The following is a 23341-nucleotide window of genomic DNA, read 5'->3' as shown; positions in this document are numbered from 1 at the left end:
TGTTTCAGCTGCAAATCCCATAATAAGAACCTTCTTTCTCTGTGCTGAATGATTCTGATAGCTGAGAGATTTAGGAACAAAGCTTATCGAGGAACCAATATTCCCTGACTTATATTAAGTGTAATACAAAAAGGTCAGTTTTTGAACTGGATCCTTAGATGCAGCTTGCACAAATTCATATATAACTTCCCATTTGATAGGCCTTCCCACCCCCTCCAGTTATAGTGAATAGTTTACATATGTTTCATTACACATGGCAAATGAATCCTCTGCTATTCATGTTGTAAACTAAATCTGGAAAAATTTCTTTGGAAAGGCAGGGTACAAACTCTTAAATATATATGGTGCTTTCAAACTGATTCTATATTTCCAAGCTGATCTTTTAAAGACTGAATTAAACATTGACAATATGAGAAAGACCTGGTTCTTGGGTTTAATCCAAACATGTCTTTTTAGCCTGGTTTTGTTTTTTAAAAGACATCTTTTGAAATAAAAATGGTACTGAACTTGTCTCTTTTCCTCTTGTATACGCTTTAGCTTCTCAGACAAAATCTTATACTAACTCTTATCCTTATTCTTCTTTTGTCTTTAATTCCCTTACCAAACATCTTTTCTCAGGAAAGATGAATCTAATGTTAGGTTGGAGCATTCCAACTTTAATAGACCCTTGAGTTTTCCAAAATGAGGAGCTGTTCATGTTTCTTTGTTCTATTCTGTGTTTTTATTTATTATTAAATTTAGTTTCCTTTTCCAAAGCATTTAATGCAGGAAGAAATTTAAACCATCTGTCAAACTCTTTTAAACTTATGCCTCACAGTAGAAAATTAGATGGAGGTTTCAGATGCGCTACTCCAGCCCTTCTGGGGCTTCGGATATTAGGATTCCTGATGTCAAAAACAGTCCGATCTGGAACATAATTCTAGTTCCTGGCAGCTGATGCACATGATGGTGAGACCTTTCTTGTTTTTGTCTGTAGTACTTGGTCTTCATTGGGATTCATCTTCAGAATTCTTTTATTATTAACCAAAGAAGGAAGGAAGAAGAGGAACAATAAAAGGAGAGAGGAAGAAATAAAGCAAAATGACAAACAGCCAGTTAGCCTGTCAGATAAGGCAGATGTAGAGTCCACCTCTTCAGAAAGGACAGAGGCTGTCTCTCACTTACACAGAGAGTGTCTAATGCCTTCCTTTCATTTGGAGATAAAAATATTGCTTCTCCTTTTAAAATCTGTCCAAGTTGTTGGAGCAAAGCTAAGAAAAGAAAGGACTAATGTCATTACCTGGAGTCTCAGATTAAAGGTTGGGATTTTCAAGGGAAAGTCCAGATAAAAAGAAGAGGGGATAGGAAGCAGATTTTCAAGGGGGGGAAATCTAGTAGACATTTCTACAAAGAATAAACTGATAAATATGTAAAAAAACAGGACTTTTTTTATTTGTTTCAACATGCTATGTTAAAAGTTTAAATATTGATCAGGGCTTCATGCTTTCTTTTAATGAGGCCTACTAATATATTAGTTTTCTGTAAAAATGTCTAATTTGTCATTAATCATTAAATGTGTAGTCAACACATCTTATGTTCCACAGAAATGTTTTGAACTGCCTTCATATACTAATGTATGGCATAAGTAAAGGATCCATAAATCTTGAGTGGAATCTTGTACCAACAAATTCTATACATTAAAATTAGTATATGTCCTGAATTTTTCAGTATATGAAAGGATGAATGTCAAGTCACAGGCTGTTTCTCTGAATAAATGGGGAGAAAGGCTAAAATTGTAGTTCTGCCATCAGCCATATGAAAATACAATTTATATGTAATTATCCTGAGCAAGAACTAAAAAGACACCATAAAATGAGCTTGAGCATGTATAAATAACTATCAGTGTCAGGTAACAATGACTTTCAACCTGCTGAAATTTGCATGACAGCTTTTTCTTCTATTGCCCTTTTTGTGGTCACTTAATAGTTGTGAATCATGGCTGTGTGAGTCAGACTTGGACACAATCACCATGGCAACTTGATTATGAGTTAGAAATATAAACTGGCATCTCAAGGTTATTTTTAGGATGACCATTAGTTTTATAATTTAGTCTTTATATTGTGAAGAAATATCTCCATATCTGAATTCTATTTCCATTGCAAAACAAACAAGCAGTTTCCTGAGTATGAGTTTCTTCTGCCAAGGAACACTCTCCCTTGATAAAAGCTGACTGTCAGGAGGATAAAACCTCCATCATACATGCACATTTTCTTTCTTTCTTTCTTTTTTTGCCATAGAAAACATTGTGACATCACCTTTCTTTAATTCATACATCTTAATGTTGCCGTAGATAGCGGATAATGTAAAAACAAAATACTGCATACGATATGCAAGTGAGATTTAATCCCACAGCCATTAATACAACAGCTAGCTTGTTGAATATGATTGTTTATGCATTGTCTTTTCATTATTCACACAGATGCAGAATTCTTTATCTCAGTTCCAGGCATTATCTCCCCCTGTTGCTCATACCAGCAAAATGCAGGAATCAGTAATATAAAAAAAGGTGTTTTCATGCTATTCTTTTGCAACGTGACTTGAAGTAGACAGACATTTTCTGAACTTTCTGCATGCTGTGCTTTTTCTATCCCCCTTCTGCTGTGTTGCAACCAGGTAACACATTATTTATTTATTTATTTAACCCTGATCACTTTGAAGAAGCGATCCAGGCAGCTTCATGGCTTCTCAAGGTAAGTGCTGATATATAAAGTATAAAAAGAAATGCTACTCATATAGCAATCAGTAATATGATTAAATGGGAAGGTGAAAGTCCATTTTAATTTCTGCTCTGCATTGAGATAGAATAGAATGGAATGTTAAGTATAATATATAAATTTGAATCTGCATATGTCTTCATAGATATTTTATTGATTATACTTCACTGCCTGCTCTAGTCTGCAGGTATGTATTGGTGCTATTTATTCAACAAGAGGAAAACTCAGAAATGTCAGGCTTCCATTAAAAAGGTTTGCATCCTTCAAGCACACTTCACCTGAGAAATCTCATGTCAGCAACTCCTGATCATTCTGAAACATGCTTGAGAAAATTCCTGCTAACAAGCTTCTGAAGGACAATTGAGTGCAATCAAACTGAAGGGTAGTTCATGCCATGTCTTCTCTTTAGTCTGAAACAGCTAACTTCTCATTAAAGGTGAAAATTACAGCTTGGCTCAAAAGCCTTTCAAATATCCCCCCTCCCCCTTCATCTTTTTTCTTTTTCTTCTTCTTCTTCTTTTTTTTTTAAAAAAAGAGTGTTACATTTAAAAATGAAGTCAAATTTCTCTCTTACACCTTGCAGCTAGTCTCTTTAAATAGCATGTGTGAAAATTTGGTAGATGAAATCTCTAGAAGTACTAACAGGTTCACCCCACTCTCTTCCCATCATGGAACAATCATAGATGAAATGCTTCATTAATGCAGTCTTCAAGCCTGCATTATTTTTGCTGCTTGCTCCATAAAATCAAAATACTTTCATCTTGGCACTTTCTAGTTCTCTCAAAAAGGGACTATGAAATGGAAAGAAAATGGTCAACATCCTGGACAAAAGAAAAATTCAAGTAGCTATTATAAAAACATCCTGCAAAATGAATATTCTAATTTATGTGCTAAAACAGAAATTTATCTATGTAATATTTCAACTGTGTTAGCAAAATTATCATGCTCCAAGAAGCTATTCCACACCAAAGGAATATGAATTGTATATCATTTTTTAAAATTTTGGTTAAATTACTGTATTTTCAGTTTAGTGTATTTTAAGTGACTAGAAAGAAAGAGAATAAGATCTGCAAATTAAGAAAACAATGCAAATCATGATTCAAAATGTCCTCATTTTTCCACTAATATTTCCAGTGCATCTGATTCTTGATTTTCTGGAGTTAATTTAAATCTGAGAGGAGAGACTCCACTTTGCTTGAACTTTTAACTAATAAAGCCTCACAGTAGTTCATGTAACACAGGTTTTGGCAACAGCACAACCCAGTGAGGTAACATAATACAGGAAAACCAATGAAATATTTACAATCCAGTTATGCATATTTAAAGAGAAAGAGAAATTCAAAGGGATTCTTTTTCCTTCCTATGGTCTTAAGCCTTGAAGGAAAGCTGTGGTTGCAATAATAATTAAGTTCTCAATACAATTACAGGATGAAGGACCAATGCACGCATTCAAATAAAGGATTGTACATTCATCTTAGTCTATAACTGCAAGAAAGATGGAATTAACTTTTCAGTCCAGAATGAAAAAGATCACCATGCAGGGTCTCTTCAGATGAGCTACCTTGCCTCTTTTTATTTTTTAATTCAGGAAAAGTTTGAATGGTAACCAGAATATGAACTAGAAAAATTAGGTAAAATATGAGTCCTCTGTGTATAATGATGTAGATAAGAGATCAATAGGAAGAAACAAAAAGTTGGAGACTTTGTTACTTTAGATACTTTTAATGAGTATGTAGGATGCTGATTAGTATATGGTGATAAATTTCCATATGCCTGCCTTGCTCCATATGTGGTGCTTTAGAGAGTGGGCCACAGCTCCCACCATGTTTCATTTTTGATCATGCTGATGTAAAGATGAGAGCCAGTAATTATCATGGTATGATGACAGTGATATAAATAGTTGATAACTGATTGACTTCATGGCTATGATATGTTCTGTAAACAAGTCACTGAAATATAGTGAGAATGAAAAACAACATATATGAATTGCTTTGAAGTGTAAGAGGGAATGTGCATCCTGATAAGAACTTTAACTTCAGGATATCTTATATTGCCTTCTTTTGCTCCTACAACTAGGAAAGGCGGGCTAATGGGAAAGTGCTGGGGGAAAAATAAAAATTTGTGAATTCATTATGTTACTTGATGGAGCCTAGGCAGTACTATTTACTAATCTTACCAAGAATTTATATAAAATATGTTCATGCTATCCATTATAAGGCCATGAGGGAGATGGGTGGTGAAGAAATATGAAATATGAATGAATAAATAAACCTCTCAGAACAGTACAGGATTTATATTTCTTGGAACATATATTTGTATGTAGGTTTATCTCGATTATAACTAATATTTCTATCAACATCATGTGGATGAACTCCGAGGAAACAAATGTTGAATATTCCTATTTTTCTGCATACTTTTTGTGGGTCCAACTCTTAGTTTCTTGGATCCAGACCTTCATAGAACAACAACTATATATGATAAGACTATGTGGTTTTACATTTAATGGTATATATAATTGCTAGAATGGAAATCCATTCTCATTCCTAACGTAAACATTCTGTTTCATGGAAATGCTCTAGGCCCAGTTAATAAAACCATGCAAGATCTTCTTCCAGGTTCTCTGCACATCCCTGAGCAAGCAAAGCCTTCAGAAACAACCGTAATCTGGAAACAAACCCAGCTTCCATCTGGTTTTCCATCTGGTCTGGAATACTTAAGACAGGTCCTGTTCCTATTCCAGATAATAACTATAAAGTTATAGTAGATGCATTATGAGCTCCTGTTTAAAATTTATTTTGTGTTAACAAAAATATTTGTTATGCTTTGTGTATTTTTCTGCCCATAGTACAATGTTAAAATTAATATCCAGATTTTCTACTATGCTTATTCCTCTGGTGTGTATTTTTTAAAAAATGTGTTGTCTACAACAGGTATCCCCAACCCCCAGTGGTGGGATTCAAATACTTTTACCACTAGTTCAGTGGGTGTGGCTTGGTGGGTGCACTTTGCACACGTGCAAACACTGTGTGCGCATGTGCACCAAATGCACACTTTGCGCAGGCTCAGAGGCGGTCTAACTCACCTCCTGCAAACCAGCACTTTCCCGGTTGCTTCAGCAGCTGCCGTGCGGCGCTATTCTGTGCCACGCAAAGCACAGCACTGTACTTCAAATTCAGAGGATAAAGGTGAGTATGGGAGCCTGGGTGGGCAGGTGGGCCCAACAGCAGAGCAGTGGAGAGAACCGGTTTGGTCTCCGCTGCTCATCATTGCCACTGGCTCAGCAGAACCCAGCAGAACTGGTAGAATACCACCACTGCCAACCCCTGGTCCAAAGACCAGTACCAGTCCTGGGCTTATTGAGATGAGGGCCATACAAGTGGAGGGTATAGCGCACAAAACTCTATTTGCATATATGTGGTATTAGGTTGTACAAGTGAAACTAACCTTGACTCTACCAGTCCCATCACCACCACCTGTCTGTTTCTTTGTCCCATTTCAGATTAATAAAAATAGGTGGAGTATCTGAATCTTTTAAATAGTGGCTTACAAGTGAAGCCAACCAATATCTGCTGGTATACTTCCCAAAAGATTTATGTAGATAAATAATGGTGTCCATTTCTCAATTATTTAATGATTGAAGGATTAAAATAGTTTAATAGTTAAGTTATAAGAATTGAAAACCTGTCCAGGTGAAACTTTTACAGTGTAAAATGCCAGGGGTGTCAAACTTGCAGCCTGCAGCCTGAATGCATCATGTGCTGGCCACGTCCAACCCCAGTTTAGCGAAGGTGGGGAAAGTCACGATATGTCACGTGACGCCGCCGTGACACCATGAGTTTGACACCTCGTCATTGGCTCTTCCAGACTGCTGGCCCTTCCATTTCTAAAACCCTTACAATCTAGGTTAAAATCTAATCAAAAAGTTTCTGATTTAGCCTTTTCTTCCCCAGATCTATGCTGATATTCGCATTAGGGCAAATGTCTATGTTTTTATTTTTGCAACATAAATGAATGGATTTAAAAGCTGCATGGTTATCATGGCAACAAGTCTGCTTTCCAATACTTCCATAAACCCTGGCAGGAAGGCTGTATGCTAATAAATGGGGATGTGAGGAGAATTGAGAGAAATCAGAAATGAAATGGTTGAACTGCAAAGAAAACTTATTTTACCTGTCAGTAGAAATGATAGATGAGGGGTTATATACATGATGCAAGAGATGGGAAAATGTATTGGCTGGGGAATTCTGGGAGTTGAAGGCTACAACACTTAAAGTTGCCAAGTTTAAGAGCCACTGATTTAAACAATATGTAAGCATTCCACTTGTCGATTGAAATGAATGTCTGGAAGTACTGCCTGTTTCTTTCAGGAATTTTGCAGATGGCTTATAAAATATGATCTGCAAATTAGCCCCCATATTCCACTTTACTGCTTTTAACTTTCCCCAGTAATGAGGAAAAAGGCTGGAACAGGAGTATTATTTTTTGGAATTTTTTTCATGGCAGCATCTGGCTAAGGTTGGATGGGAAACTACTAGGGAACCCCAAAGCTGTAATCTAGGCTGGAAAGTCATTGCTGCCAAGAAAATTGTATGAATATTCTTTTTTGTTGTTGTTGAAAAATTTTATTTGGGTTTTCACAAAACATAATACAAGTAAAAAAAAATTTTTTTTTTTGAGAATAGCATGGTCCCGGGTTATCACTTCTCCATACAGACACGAACTCAATTTCATATTCATCTTTGTGTTCTATTCCATCTTATTACTATTTTAACATTTTCTCAATAATTTTCCCTTCCCTTAGTTTTCTCAACATTGCTTTTAATTATCTCATTCCTTTCTAAATTCAATTATATATATCTTTTTGTAAGTTTCAATATCTTTCTAATCATTATATTTATACTTTTGTCTGTCCTGTTTCAATTTCATATTTTCTTTTCTCATTAAACAATATTCTCCCCTGTAGTTACTGATTGGAGTATAACACCTTTGTATCTTTTAATTTTTGTCCTTTCAACTCTTATTTAAACTTCAATTTATGCCTTTACAATTATAACATTCAATATAACACATAACTTCCAGTCGAATTCTGCTTGGTACAATCTTAAAATACACACTAGGTTCTTAAAGAGAATATATATATATATATATTCAATAATATATATATATATATATATATATATATATATATATATATATATATATATATATATATATATAAACAATAATTAATAAAATACTTATTCTATTCCAATTCAGCTCTATCATTAATGTTAGTTATAATCTTTAACATCTGTAACATTTCTTTTCCTTAGGAACACTTCTTTACGAACACTTATGATAGTTCCATAATTTTTCCATATTTCTTTCATATTCCTCTTCACTTAAATTTTTATAATAATTAAAATGTTCCTATCCTTTTCTAATTTCATTCTCTCATTCTCTTTATTTCATTTATTTATTAACAAACATTCCATTACATTACAATGAGTATTTTATCTATCATTTTAATCACACTTGTTTCATATTTTCTAAGTTCATTTCTATTTCTAATATAACAATACTATCTTATGTACCCTTGCAGAATCCCTCTTTCAATTAAATTTTCATCCATTATCTCTGTGTCTTCTAAATAGGCTTAAACCTTTAATCCTTGTACATTTTCTCTGTTTCTCTATATCCTGTTTCTGTCCTTTATAACTTCTTTTCCTTTCCCTCTTCTCGCTCTTCTTCTCCCTCCCCTTTTTGACCCCTTGTCTCTCTAATTCTAATTCTCTCTTCTGTAATCCTCTTTTCTGTTTCTTCCTAATGTTGTAATTTTCAACCTATTCTTTTTTTTGGGGGGGGTGTTTTTTCAGATCTTAAATTTTCCACTCTCTTTCCCCCCTTTCCTTTTCTTTCCCCACATAGAATTACTTGGTCATTGAAGATGGTTTCTTCTTTGTCCCGCCCTTCTTGTTCTACAGGCATTTCTTGTTGTTTCTCATAGTTCAGGACCTCCATTTCTAAAAATTGAAATACGAAGTCAAAAAAACCCTCTTCTTTCTTGTGCATCTTCTTTCTGTTTTTTAAGTTCCATTTTCAGTTCTTCCAATAGTATTACCATTTTAAAAACTTTTAAACAACTACCTGATTGATTTTAGTCCTTTAGATCCAATAACCAAAAATCCAAAAATCACCAAGTAATCCAAGTAATCCAAAGCTTTCTTCTTGTTTCTTTTTTTCCACTTTCTCTTCCTGGGGTTCTATTATCTTGTTGCAAAGTTTCAGTTGGAATGTATCTTTTAGGAATCTTGTTAAAGTTTCACTGTTAATTCCTTTTACTTCCAGGTGGTCTCCTACATTTTTCCAGATCCCACCCTTTTGCTTTTTTCCTTTTCTCTCCTTTCCTTCTTTTAAAGGTTTTTGAAAATTCAGAAGTCTTTATTATCCCTTTGACATTTTATTTTCAGCTTAAACCTGTTAATGTCAAAGTGGATTTTTGTCAGTTTCTTACTTAAACCTCTTAGTTGTCAATATGGGGAAGGAAAGAAAAAAAAACCAAATCCTTTCCCTTCCCTCTCTCATTCGCCGCTTCAAAATCTTCTTTGGGAGCAATGTTATTCTTTATAGTTCAAATTCCAGGGTACCTTATGTTGTTGCTTTTTCTGTTTGACCCAGTCACCCAAAACTTTCTCTTCTTATCTTTCTCCTGCACATTCTTTTCTGGTTGAGTTCTTCTTTGAGGTGGCCATTTCTGACCACCACTGCAACCGCCTTCGGGAAAGGAAGTAATGGCCAGCTGAGGAAGAGAGATGTGGCTCTCCTAGACCCTGCTGGTGGTCTCCCCCCTCTTCACCACCTCTACGGGGTGGCTTAGCCCCAAAATCAGCCGGCTTGGGGCTCCAGCGGTGAGCACGGATCGAAACCGCGCATGATTGCGGATCTCGGTCCATCATCAAAGCAGCTCAAACCGGAAGTCCCAAAATTGCATGGATATTCTTATAGTTATTAGGGATCAAGTTTAATTCAAAGGTCCTTTTACTGTTTTTCATATCTTTCAAATTGCAGAGGTGTTTTATGTTCTCCAAAGTATTTTCTCTTCCCTCATGTCTTCTTCAAGCAAGGAAAGAGCTCCTTGAACATAGCAACGTTTCTTTTTTTAATAAATATTGGGGGTCTGTCTATAATGCTGCAGTCCCAAAAGAGTCAATTATTAAAATTTGGGCAACAAGAAGCTAACATGATGTGAAATCCTTTCCTTCTGCTTATAAGGAAATAAAATGTGGCAATAATAATGATAGTTATCTTGCTACTTAATTTGTGCATATATGTATCTGTGTTCATGCATGCATCTTCACATCAGAGTTGACTCCCTTGCTGTTTTCTTGCAAGGTTTTTCAGAAGTGTTTTGCCACTGACTTCTTTCTAGGTGAGAGTGAGTGACTGATCCAAAGTCATTCTATTAGTTTTCATGCCTAAGGCATAATTAGAATTTACAGACCCCCAATTTTTAGCCTGGTTCCTTAATTACTATACCAATCACACTATGATTTATTTGCTTTTAGCTTAACATAAAATAAAGTCAGCCAATGTAAGTTTGTAAAACTTGTATTATGACATCTGTGAATCCAGTCAATTGTGGATTTTTGAAGAAGCCAAATGTAATTTTAAAAAGCCAATAGATCAAAAGGAAAAAAGTGTCTAGGCATTGAGATTATAATTCATGCAATAGCTTTCTAGTCTGGAAAAAAATCAGGAACAAATTTGAATGTTGCCAAACAAATCAAGCAAATTTTTCTAGCTAATTTATTAAAGTGATTAAAGAAAACTAAAATAAAACCCAAAGGGCATAAACAACAGATCAAAAAGAAAATACATCAAAATGTCAAGGAAACTGTGATGTAACAATTGTCAACAGAGACAGTCCAATATTAGTTTACAACTGGCTCTCACTGATTGGACTGACGTTCTTATAAATAGTGAAGTAAATCTTGCAAGATTGAAGTTTGCCAATGCCAATTGTAAATTCTCGAGTTCTTTTTTCTAATGAAGCAACATAACTATTTCCATGTTCTTTCTTATTGCAAAGTTCATGATGGAGGAACAAAGGTTTAAGGAACTACATAATTTTGTTATGATCTATCTTCTTCTGCACACAAAAAAGTGGTCTAACCTGTCTAATCTTTTGCTCCAGGCTCCGATTTATAGAATGAAAGAAGCTAGTTTTGAAGTTTTCTACAAAGCACAACTTTTCATTTGCAGCTGGACCTAACTTGTGAAATCAAATTCAAATTATGAAACCTTAGAACGTCTGTCACACCATCACTGCAGTTTGATCTAAGGCTCTGTGCCTAACGCTATCAAATTTGATCAAACACTTCCAAATACTCCATGAAAAGTGTTGCTAGAAATACTGTTCAGTAATAACAGCATAGCAGATTCCAAAACCTTCTATCATTAAATAATGAGGGTTGGACTTGGATTTTTTCCATATCTTGAAAGGGAATAAACTTGTTCAATGTCAAAAGTGTTTGTGTCAGTGACAATGTTGTGAAAGATGTCTCTCTTCTTTTTGATTAAGTTTCTGGGTCTGAATAATAAGTTCCTTCCTCCTCACACTAAATGTCACAGCTCTGTAAAAAAAAATGTGTTACTTCTGAGTGATCACCTGTTTTAGAGGTCCACAAGTCATTTCAAGAACTGAAATTATTGTGTAATGCAATATTTTACTTGCTTTCCAATTTAAATGGAAGAAAATGAATGTGTAATTCGTCCGTGCAGCATATTCTTGGTTTTTCTCCAAGAAGATGTTCCTGGTGTAATATTGTTTCCTTTGGGAATTATAAGAAGCATAATAAACAAACCCAGCTCTATTCTTCTTATTATTATTTTTAAATCAGGCTGATCTTTATTAGAGTCCTCAATAGAATAGCTAGAGACTCAAGAGTCATGCTCACTACCATCAGCTAGTAATAATGTGGCAATAGAAGGGCATTATCGTTTTTTACTGTTTGATCCTACTTAATTTTAGGTGTTCCATTTTGTTTTCCTCATATCATACATGAGCAGAATTCTTACAGAAGTGATGTTGTAAACATTTCCAACAATTTTTTTTCCTAATAGATTCTCTGAATCTCCCTATGCAGATTTGGCTTAGTTCTACTTCAAGTAGTTTACATTATTGAATTTCTACTACACTGTGCAAAACCGTTTGATTTATCAATGAAGGTAGTTGATAAATATGAACTTTTTAAACTCTCAGATTTTCACTGTTCTCAAATTATCTCTTCAATTTTGAACAGTTGGATCAGATCATTATTCACCAGCAAGTGGAACTTCTTCAAGGTATTTGAAATCTGGATTCTTACATTAAGTAGGAAGTGGCCAAATTTGTCTGTTTCTAGAGCATATAACTTTTTGCATTTGTTAAGTTTTAAGCATGTGGTTAGTTTTGTCACATAGTTTGCTTGCAGAGCTAACTATATGATTTTTTCTCACTAAAACCAAGCAATCTTGAAAAATGTTTAATATTTATTTATTTTTATTTATTTATTTATTTTATTTGCCAATTGTTTACAAGATAATAAGTATAAGTGTATACATAGTTGTGAATACATAAAATGGGTACATATAAGAAAAATAAAAGAAGAATAAGAGAAACAATAGGACAGGGATGGTAGGCACGTTGGTGCGCTTATGCACGCCCCTACAGACCTCTTAGGAAAGGGGTGAGGTCAATAGTAGACAGTCTAAGGTTAAAGTTTTTGGGGTTTGGGGAAGAAACTACAGAGTCGGGTAGAGTATTCCAGACATTGACCACTCTATTGCTGAAGTCGTATTTCCTGCAATCAAGTTTGGTGCGGTTAACTTTGAGTTTGTATCTATTGTGTGCTCTTGTGTTGTTATGGTTGAAGCTGAAGTATTCATTGACAGGTAGGACATTGCAATGTATGATTTTATATACCATGCTTAAATCAGACCGAAGACGGCGTAATTCAAGGTTTTCTAGTTCTAGAATTTCAAGTCTGGTGGCATAAGGTATTCTACAACAAGTAGAGGAGTGGAGAACTCTTCTTGTGAAATATTTCTGGACTTTCTCAATTGTGCTAATATCAGATATGTAATGTGGGTTCCAGACTGATGAACTGTATTCGAGTATTGGTCTAGCAAATGTTTTGTATGCTCTGGTTAGTAGTGTGATATTACCAGAGAAAAAGCTACGTAGGATTAGGTTAACAACTCTTAATGCCTTTTTGGCTATGTAGTTGCAGTGGGCTCTAGCACTTAGATCATTAGAGGTGAGTATTCCAAGGTCCTTTACAGAGCTTGGGTCATCAACAAGATCTTGACTATTCAGCTTGTATTTTATTTTCTGATTTTTTTTGCCAATATGTAATACAGAGCATTTGTTTGTTGAGATTTGAAGTTGCCATTTGTTTGACCATTCTGATACATAGTCAAGATCTTTTTGTAGGGTAGCAGTATTGTCTGTGGTATTGAACAGCTTTACATCATCAGCGAAAAGAACGCAATTGCTCTTAATATGATCACAGAGGTCATTTATGTAGAGTATGAAGAGAGTTGGTCCTAGAACACTGCCTTGGGGGACACCACTATTGACAGGTACAAAATTTGATAGGACGCTCCCAAACCATAGGATTTTATTTTTAGGAGTAGTTTGTCGTGTACCACTGAATCAAAGGCTTTACAGAAGTCTATGTAGATTGCGTCTATTGCTTTGCCCTGGTCGAGTTGTGTCGTCCATATGTTTTTGCAGTGTAAGAGTTGCAGATTACAGGATAGTTTTTTTCTGAAACCAAATTGTTTATTGGAGAGTAGGTTGTTTGTCTCTAAGTGGAGGATGATGGATTGGTTAATAATTGATTCCATGACTTTACAGGTGACGCAGCATAAGGAGATTGGTCTGTAATTTTCAACTAGGCTTGGGTCTCCCTTTTTGAAGATGGGGATGACTGTGGCTTGTGACCATCGGTTAGGCAAGGAGCTGGTCCTGAAAGATTTTTCAAAGATTATGCTTAGAGGTTTGGCTATGGCAGTGGATAGCTTTTTTAAGAAGTAGGCACATATTCCATCCGGTCCAATAGATAGAGATGGTTTTAGATTGCGTAGTGCTTTTTCAACATTGTCTTCTGTAAAATCGATATGTATTAGATCATTGTTGTTATCTGTGGTGCGGCTAGGAAATACTGGGCATGATCCGTTGCTGTTTACAAATACTGAGCCGAAGAATGTGTTAAAGAGGTTGGCTTTAATGGTGTCGTCGTTGCAGTCTTTACCATTAGGTCCTATCAGGAGTGGGATAGACCTTGAGTCTTTTAGTTTGTTGTTTACAAAATTGTAAAAAGCACTGGTGGAATTGGTGCTTAGAAGGTTTTCCTCTTGTTTAATGTGATAATTGGTGCATTCGGTCTTTATCTGGTGGCATAAATTTTTGTATCGGCTTTTGAAATTGGCAACGTGACCAGATTTGTTTTTCCGCCAGAGTGATCTCTTTTTGGATTGAAGTTTCCTTATTGTTATGGGTAATCTGCTTTTTTGTTTTGTTTTGGGAGTTGTTGTTGGTACATATAGTTTGATGACTCTTTTGACTTCAAGTAAAAATATGTTGTAATGGTCTTCAACAGTATTGCATCCAGTGAATAGAGATTGCCAATCAAGGGATGAGAGATCGTTGTCTATAAGATCATAGTTGCCTTTTTTGAAGTTACAATTGGGGATTACATCATTGTGGTGATTTTTGTGTGGGCGTATGTTGAGACAAAAGTCAATCATATTGTGGTCACTGCTGGAAAAGGGTTCTTTAGTTTGTATTCTGTAAATTATATTCAAACTATTGCAGAAGATGAGATCGAGGCAGTTGTTTAGTCTAGTGTTGTTGGTTACTAGTTGTTCCAGTCCCAGATTTGTAATAGCATTGTAGAAGGTTGTGTGTATGATTTCAGTTGTACATTCATTTAGGGTCCAGTCAATATGAGGTAGATTGAAATCACCAAGAAAGATAAAAGGGTATGGGCAGGATGCAGCCCATGTTAGTAATGTATTTAGCTTGTTTACATGTTCTATGTCATAATCAGGTGCTCTGTAACATAGTAAGAGTCGAATTGTGATATTTAAGGATAGTTCACAGATGATGGTCTCAGGAAGAGCAAGCTCCTGGGTAACTTGGATATTTTTTAGATGTAAGGACTTTTTATAGAAGATAGCAACACCACCTCCTCTACGAATTTCACGATCTGATCGGTAAACATGATAGTCCCTTACTGTGGTAATGGAGTCAGGGAGAGATGCATTGAGCCATGTTTCACAGACAAATATAATGTCGAATTTAGCCATATTTAGTAGGAGGAAAAATTCAGGTATTTTATTCACGAGGCTTCTTGCATTGAGTAGTTTGCATTTAAGGCCAGTAGTAGTTGGAATTGAGGTAGTTAGGGGCGTGCATGCCTAGTCTTGGGTGATGGTGGATCGGTTGAGGTAGGGTTGTGGTTGAGGGTTAAAGCTGAGTATTGGGTTGCGTGGCTTACTTTTGATACAGTCAGCATGGTAGTCAATGTACAGGTCCTTCTCTCCATTGTCTAGACGTTTTTTGAGTTCAGTGCGGAGTACACGGGAGCGGGCACGTTGCTGTATGGTTAGGTCAGGGCGACAACGGAGGTTCTTATGGTTGGTGTTGGTTTTGGCGAGTGAATTTATAGTGTAAATGAATTTACGTTTGCTTGATTCATTTTTGCAGATGACCCTGCACAAGCGTGGGGCCACAGAGCCGTCTCTGTTTTTGAGCTCTCGGCCAATGTGGGAAATGTCAAGTATTTCATCAGCGGAGATGGTTGATGCTTGATAATCACTGATGATGTTTCGGACAGTTGTGATGTCATCATTGTCATTGATGTCCTCTAGACCAAATAAGATGGTGTTTGGACGTTTCCGTTCACGCTCAACGGCTTCTCTGATGAGGATTGGGATATCAATATTTGTCTGGGTTGTGTTTATTTGTGGATTCGGTTTTGGATTGGGTTGTGGTTGTTGAGTAGAGATGTGGTTTGTAGCTATTGGATGTTCAGGTTTTTGCGTTGTGTCTTTTTTTTCAAGGTTGGATATTCTTTCTTTTACGGCGTCCAGGGATGCTACTATGGTGTTAAGGGATGTTTCAATGGTTTCGATGGTATCAACTCTTTCAGACAGATCCAGTTTGGGTCTGCATGATTTGCAGAGATATGGAAACTCATTGGATGATTCTAGGTATTGAATCATTTGCTCAGGTAATCCCAAGCAGTCATGATGAGCGTATTTTTACACACAGAGAACATTTGATGGAGTTTTCATTATCCTTTAGATTTTTATAGCATTTAAGGCATGTGCAGGAGTCTTGTGGTTCATTGGTGGGGATTATCTTCTCTTTAGGTTGTGGTTTGACATTGGATTTTCTTTTTGGCATGGTAGGTTTGTTAAGATAGTACGTTGATTGAATTAATTAAAGGAACAATTTTGGGTAATCTATATAGCCAATATCACATCAAACAATCAATTGCAGTAATCTCTCTAGTCAGATAATATTCCTGAGCAACAATCAGCCTAATCAATTAATTACTCTAATCACTAATCAATTAATTTTCAATTAATTAATCAATTAATTAATCAATCAGCCTAATCAATTAATTACTCTAAACACTAATCAATTAATTACACTAATCATTAATCACACTGGTGTGATTAATGCTGGTGATTATGCTGGTGCATTCCTTGAATGAATCAGCTCATGTAAATCTCAAAGAGTTGTATCCTATGTGATATTTAGCAGAATAAAATATTAAGCTACAGAGTTCCACCTGATGCTAATATAATCCTTGTGCTGTAGTCTATTGTACAAGGAACATCAACTACTGCACAGAACTGGAATAGGATTTGTGCTAATGGAATGAATCCAGAGCTAATAATATAATCTCACTGTATGTAGGCTATTTGGTAGTTGATACATCTCATCTCAAAAAGATTAGATTTGGCTCAGCTCTAAATGTAAATATAGCATTGTTCAAAATGTCTATCCCTTTGATTATAGTTATACTCGGCACTGAAACCTGCAGTAAATATGAGATAAAAAATCACATGGGGCAAAGACTTTATTATGCTGTGGAAGAAAATGGTTTCTTTGATCGGAACTTCTGTGCACCATTACGGTCTTTCACCATAAGAATCACAGACAATACTGGTCAAGAAGTGATCACTGTGAACAGACCTTTAAGATGCAGTAGCTGTTGGTTTCCATGCTACCTTCAACAGGTTTGTAATGTTTAATAATAATTTAATCAAAGAGTAACTGGATTAATTTTAATTTATAATATACTTTGATGATAAAATTGTTTTGAATTTGGAAGTACATTCTATTGAAAACTCAATTCAAAACAATTCAGTTCAACAGAGTAAGATTTTTTAGAGGGCTGGGATTTTTAAAAAAATCACAAATGAGCCTTCTGAAGTCTAGAGATATTCTTTCCCGGTTTTATTTCTTCCATAATTTCTGTGCCCAGCAGTCCACATGTGATTCTATCCCACTAAGGAGTGATATGATGATAATTACAATCAGCAACAATTGTAGCATGTATATAGCATCAACTTTATAGGATAAAACCATACTTACCCAGCATCCCTGTCTTGAAAGAACTTATGATATAAGAAGAGAAATTGAAAATATAACTATATATGCATATGTGCTAGCAAATATGCATTGGCTAAAGAGCTTGTAATATACTAAGAAAATTCCAGATATTTCATATTAATGGAACTAACAGGTATTCTCTGATTAAATATAAATAATAGATTATACCTTAAAATAAGAGAACTTTTATTTCAAAGGACACAACTTGGTCCTGGAGTTTCTTCTTCCAGAAACTGAGAAGAGATAAAATAAAGGTGGGTGGGACTAGGAAAAATACTGTAATTAACCTAAATTACATTAATTAGCAAAATTCTTAATTAGTACAACATGTGTGTTTATTGATTTTCATGTTCAGTCTTACATTATTGTATTTTAATTGTGGTGTCAATTTCTTCAGTTTTAACTATAGTTTTATGTTTTCCTTTTAAAACCTTAAGAGATTTGCTAATTGTTAAGATAATAAGCTCAATAAACAGCCAAATATAATGATTCAGCCCCAAATTTTAGAAGCACTTTAGGGCTGAATGCAAAGCTCAGGGGGGAATGTCCATGTTGTAGCTGTACTATTTAAAGAACAAAACAAAACAAATGAAAAATGAATATATGCATCACGTGTGTTATCCATATGCTGTTAATCATATTTTTGATTGCTACTAGTTAGAAGTTCAGTCACCTCCTGGAACCACGATTGGCTATGTTGTGCAGAAATGGGACCCCCTGCTACCAATATTTACAATCAGAAATGGGAATGATGAAGATGTGTTGAAGATCACAGGTCCTTACATCACATGCGGTTGCTTTGGAGATGTTGATTTTGAGGTTCTTTTGGCAACATTATTTGAGTTTTCAGTGATAAGAATCTGCATCAGAAATGTCAGGCAGAAGTTTGAGAGAGAGTGAAATGAATCAGCATTTTGTTATCTAGAATGCTCATGTTGGGTACCTTTAGCCAAACTGACAGGAAATTGAGGGAGTTGCATCCTCTGGATGATGTTAGTTTCAGGAAAACCCTGATTTCCATAAATGCAACTTTAATTATGTGGGTCACTCTTACATTCCTTGTCTTCTGCTTGGAGCATTAATAGCTCCTAGAAGGTAGACATATGTGTTAAAGTCTGTAAAGGCAATATCCATTCTCCACAGTATGTGATTCATTCCAATATATTATCAACAATGTCAGTTTGAACAGTTCCATTGCAGAGCAGCTGAGAGACATGATATACTACTTTTGAAAAAGTGAATAAAAGGAAGTCTCTCTCTCTCTCTCTCTCTCTCTCTCTCTCTCTCTCTCTCTCTCACACACACACACACACACACACACACACACACACACAATTAGAATGTGCGGGTCCTACAATAACACTGACAGCATACAGAATAGAAGAGTTAAGTGAAAGTACCTCTTCAGTGAATGTAAAATCAATGGTTGCAACTAGCTTTTACAAGATGGCCATTAGTTCAAAAGTTTTAGATAATTCCAAATTCAGACAAAATTTGGGCAATGTTTGTATTAATACAATTTCTATAGGGCCTATCCATGTTGCTAATGGGACAGTTACAGAGAGTCTTTGAATGTTATTTGCAGAAGTGCCATAGTTGAAAAAGGCTTTTCTCAGAAAATGGTATTCTTAGGCACACCAGGTATCTGTCATTTGAAATATTCTTGTCCTTACTTATCCATCACTTAAAAGAGGGGTGGTAGTTGAGTTCAGACTCAATGGTTTTAAGCAACAAGAACTACAGGGACTAAGATGATGAGGAAAAGTAGGTCCATGCTATACATTTATTTATTGATCACCCAAATCAACAAAAATGACTGGATAACTAGAAAAGTCAATTACAAATACAAAATGCACATAATGCTTTAAAAGCCAGCTAAAGCCAGAAAATGTCAACTAGATTGAAATGTACTGCAATACATTTGAGACTTCATTCACCTGGACTTAAAGGCTTGGGGAAAGAATCGAGTCTTAGAGTCTGCAGGGTCAGAGGCAATGCCATGTACCGTATGTATAGGTTGGACTGTGATTTCTTTGGTTTTCCTGGGATTTGAGATATTTGTTTTGTTTTTCATTTTAAATCAAGTTACTTTTCTTTGAGGCATATACATTATTTCTGGTTAATTTCCAAAGTACAGAGAAATAAACTTTGGTAGTGCAACCCAAAAGGTTACAGAAAACACAGACAGTATGGTTGGAAGTTATATCTATTAGAGTTTGCAGCATAAATTCACACTTAGAAAACACACAAGTTTACAATACCATTTGTAGATTATTTCAACGTAACATAAGCAAAAACACAAGCAGCAGCAGCAGATAGTTAGTTTTCAGAACAGATAGCTAGTTTTTGCAAGCAAGCAAGTCAGTTTCACTTTCAATTCTCAACAAAGCACACAGAGCCAAACTACAGGCTGTTAGCTCCCATTGGCTGGTCTGTTACCATGCTTACTCACTTGCTGACTTTGTTAATCATGTCTCTGCCAGTTAATGAATGTACTCTGACAATATCCAGTCCTGGGAATACAGATTGCCTATCCCAACATTTATTTATGTATTTTAAACATATTTTAAACCCTCCCATCTGATGGATCATAATCCAGGATGGCTCCCAAACAACAATCCCATTAACATCAAATCACAAAACCATAGGAAAAAAACCTCTTAGTTCCACAAGGGCAACCCACCCACCCACCTGCTCTGCATTTCATTTTATTGGTCTTTAGCTTTGCTTATGGTAACACTTAGCATGCTAAAAATATCCCTGGCCCAGCAGAGAGAAAATCTTCAGTAAATATCAGTTTGTTACTTTGCTAACCAACAATGTGTCAGGAGGACTCATCAGAGTTAGAGAAATTATTTAAATATTTCAGGAATACACAGCTGAAGTTTTCCAAATGATTTCTATGCTGTTTTTTTTCCCTGCAGGTAAAATCTTTAAATGATATGTCAACTATTGGCAAGATTTCTAAGTATTGGTCTGGATTTGTCAATAACATATTTACTAATACAGCCAACTTTGGCATTCAGATTCCTGTGGACCTTGATGTAAAAATCAAAGCTGTGATGATCGGTGCTTGCTTTCTCCTAGTAAGTATGTTTCCCCTTCTTTCTTCTCCTTTGATTACTTTATAATGTTTTAATGCATCCCCAAAATAAGCTATGTATCACTTGGCAACTTTTAAATATATATCCAGATAATCATCTTTGTTACTACCCAAGGCTTGTGAACTCTGTGCTAAATACAATAGACTTATATTGGGATGTACATATCTTTGTTCCTATTTTGGAATTATTGTTCTGTGTCCCATCAAAATCCATTAGCAGGCAATAGCATGGCCTTTGCTAAACAAGCATGTTAATTATGGGAGCTGTAGCCCTAATATATCAAATATGTGATATTGAGAGAAATATATTACATGGCATTTTTAAAATTCTGCTGGAAATTCTTATCAGCAAAGAAGAAAGTCTAGACAAGTTATGTTCTACCTCTGCTTTCCCTTCCGCAACCCAAGAGCTGTCATATAACTTTTTAAAGAAAACTGCATACCAACTAGATGTTATTCCACTACTTTATTCATAGAAGACTAGAAGTAACATTCTCCTGATACTTTTAAGGCTTTCCAATTTCTTCTAGCACAAAATTGTCTTTGGCCAGAGGCAACACCCAGAAGAGCAGCTGTCTAATAATAATAATAATAAGCATAATAAAAGTCTTTGGTGTAATGAAACCTTACAAATCAGCTTTTTGATATTAATTGTTGCCATTTTGTATCTTGCTCATCATTCACAGTTTATTTATTTCTAGGACTTAATGTTCTTTGAGAATTCTTTGGATGGATTGTAACAAGAAAGATGATAGGAATAATAAAATATGCAAACGACATTTCAGTAAGTAAGAATGAAACATAAATTGGTTGCTTTGGCTTTGAAGATTTATACATAAGACACTTCCTAATTCTTTTTCATTTTCTTCCAGCGGTCCCATGAGCACTGGATATTACCTTTGAACTGTACAATCTGATTTTTGGGGGGTAAGGGGAGGGGCAATAATCATGATTATTAAACTATAACTTATGTAAATAATTGTTTTCTTCTTTTAATTGTGGGGTGGTTGTTAACTATTTTACTGTGAGTGTGTGTAACGTTGCTTTGGAGTGGCTGCAATTCTCTTTGGGTTCCTTTGATGTTATTGCATTAGAAAGCATGAAAGATTAGAACTCCGACAAGAAGTCCCACTGATGAAAAGCTTTAATTCACAAGCCCCTTTGAAGTTTTGCAAGTGTTGGCCCCAGCTATTAGCAAGAGAGAGAGAGAGAGAGAGAGAGAGAGAGAGAGAGAGAGAGAGAGAGAGAGAGAGAGAGAGAGATTTCCTTATACCCCAAGAAGCTTTCAGATTTAGAGTTCAATTAACAGTAACTAAGAGAGACATCATCTACTGGGAAAGTTTAAGACAGCGATCTCTTGGGACAATGGTGGATGATGGTATAAATTGCTCAAATTTAAGAGATGCATAAACAATACAGTACCTTTTTAAAGATCCAGACTTGGAATTCAAGCTTGGAATTCTCCCCAACCCCCGCGCGCGCAATATGTGGAGTATAACGCATGAAATGCAATACATAAAATGCACAGGATTGCAAGGATGTTTGCTTGACAACTGTGACTCTGAAATTTATTTCTTACTTATCAAATTTCTATTCTGCCCATCATGCCTCTGAATGTTTACAGATAAATAGGTGCTTCCTTTGACATTGTAATTCTATCTGCACATAAGAATAGCCATGCAGGAAAAGCTCAGGCTTATCTTTCTTCCAATATTTTGTTGATCACTGCAATGATCTGTGGAAATACCCTTTGAAGACAGGAGGAGGAAAGGCCTGGGCCAGAGATGGATAAGATACATTTCAGTCCACAGAAGGAATGGAGTGTGGAAAGCATCTCAGAGGGGACACTCTCTAGTCCCCTGCAAAGTAAAGGCAAGGGGGAAGAGAGATGTTTTAACATTAACATGATTCTGTTTCTGTAACCTTACAATAAAGGTAGCATTACTACTTGTGGTATTGGTTTCTTGTCTCAATTACCATGAAGGGTTGACACTCACAAAGGTCAACCAGATACCTCCCACATACTTGCAGGCCAAAAGCGAGGCTTCTGCTATTGTTCCCTCAAGAAGAGTCATTCTGCACCTAACTAAAGTAACAGTGAGTCCTTTGCTATCCTTGTCCTCCAAGAGTTCCCCATCCAGTTTTAAAGCCATCCACACCAGTGTCCATAAACATGTCTTATGGTAATTTCATCAGGTAATGCTCTGTATGATTGCTGAGAATAAAGAGGGTGACCTTGACAGGGAGAAGGAAGCTCCGTTATTACGGCAATAAGGGAATAAACATTGAAAAATCTCAGATAAATACCTTCTGAATTCACATAAATAAAAGGAGAAACAAACTCAGAACTTGCAAGATTATGTTACTACGGTCAATGTTAATTTAAAAAAAGTAGCTTTAGCCATAAATAGCATTTGTTTCTTTATCTATCTTTTAAGGGTGGCAATAAGGAACTGAACAACAGAGTTTGAAAGGATCTTGGAGGTCTTCTAGTCCAACCCCTGCTCAAGCAGGAAAACTTGTACCATTCCAGACAAGTGGGTGTCCAGTATCTGAAAAGCCTCCAATGATGGAAGACCCACAACTTCTGAAGCAAGCAATTCCACTGGTTAATTGTTCTCATTGTTAGGAAATTTCTCCTTAGTTCTAGGTTGCTTCTCTCCTTCATTAGTTTCCATCTATTGTGTCTTGTCTTGCCTTCTGGTGCTTTGGAGAATAGGTTGAGCCCCTCTTCTTTGTGGCAGCCCCTGAGATATTGGAACGCAGCTGTCATGTCACCTCTAATCCTTCTTTTCCTTAGACTAGACAAACCTAATTCCATTTTTATATGTT

General features: G+C 35.7%; 1 protein-coding gene across 1 annotated transcript; it reads left to right on the top strand.

Moving 5' to 3' along the window:
• Positions 1–2596: 2596 nt before the first annotated feature.
• LOC113411649 (phospholipid scramblase family member 5) lies at positions 2597–21418 on the top strand. Its single transcript, XM_087962556.1, has 8 exons — positions 2597–2729; positions 5369–5475; positions 12035–12077; positions 16810–17030; positions 18064–18225; positions 20331–20492; positions 21211–21293; positions 21382–21418. Exons 1-7 carry the CDS (start codon positions 2717–2719, stop codon positions 21247–21249), a joined length of 747 nt encoding a protein of 248 aa, XP_087818682.1. The 5' UTR covers positions 2597–2716; the 3' UTR covers positions 21250–21293; positions 21382–21418.
• Positions 21419–23341: the final 1923 nt, after the last annotated feature.

Source organism: Notechis scutatus, chromosome 4 (assembly GCF_049901735.1).
Source record: "Notechis scutatus isolate UNSWTSFEM ecotype Mainland chromosome 4, rNotScu1.2, whole genome shotgun sequence".
Lineage (NCBI taxonomy): Eukaryota > Metazoa > Chordata > Lepidosauria > Squamata > Elapidae > Notechis > Notechis scutatus.
This window is presented reverse-complemented; position numbering and strand designations above follow the sequence as displayed.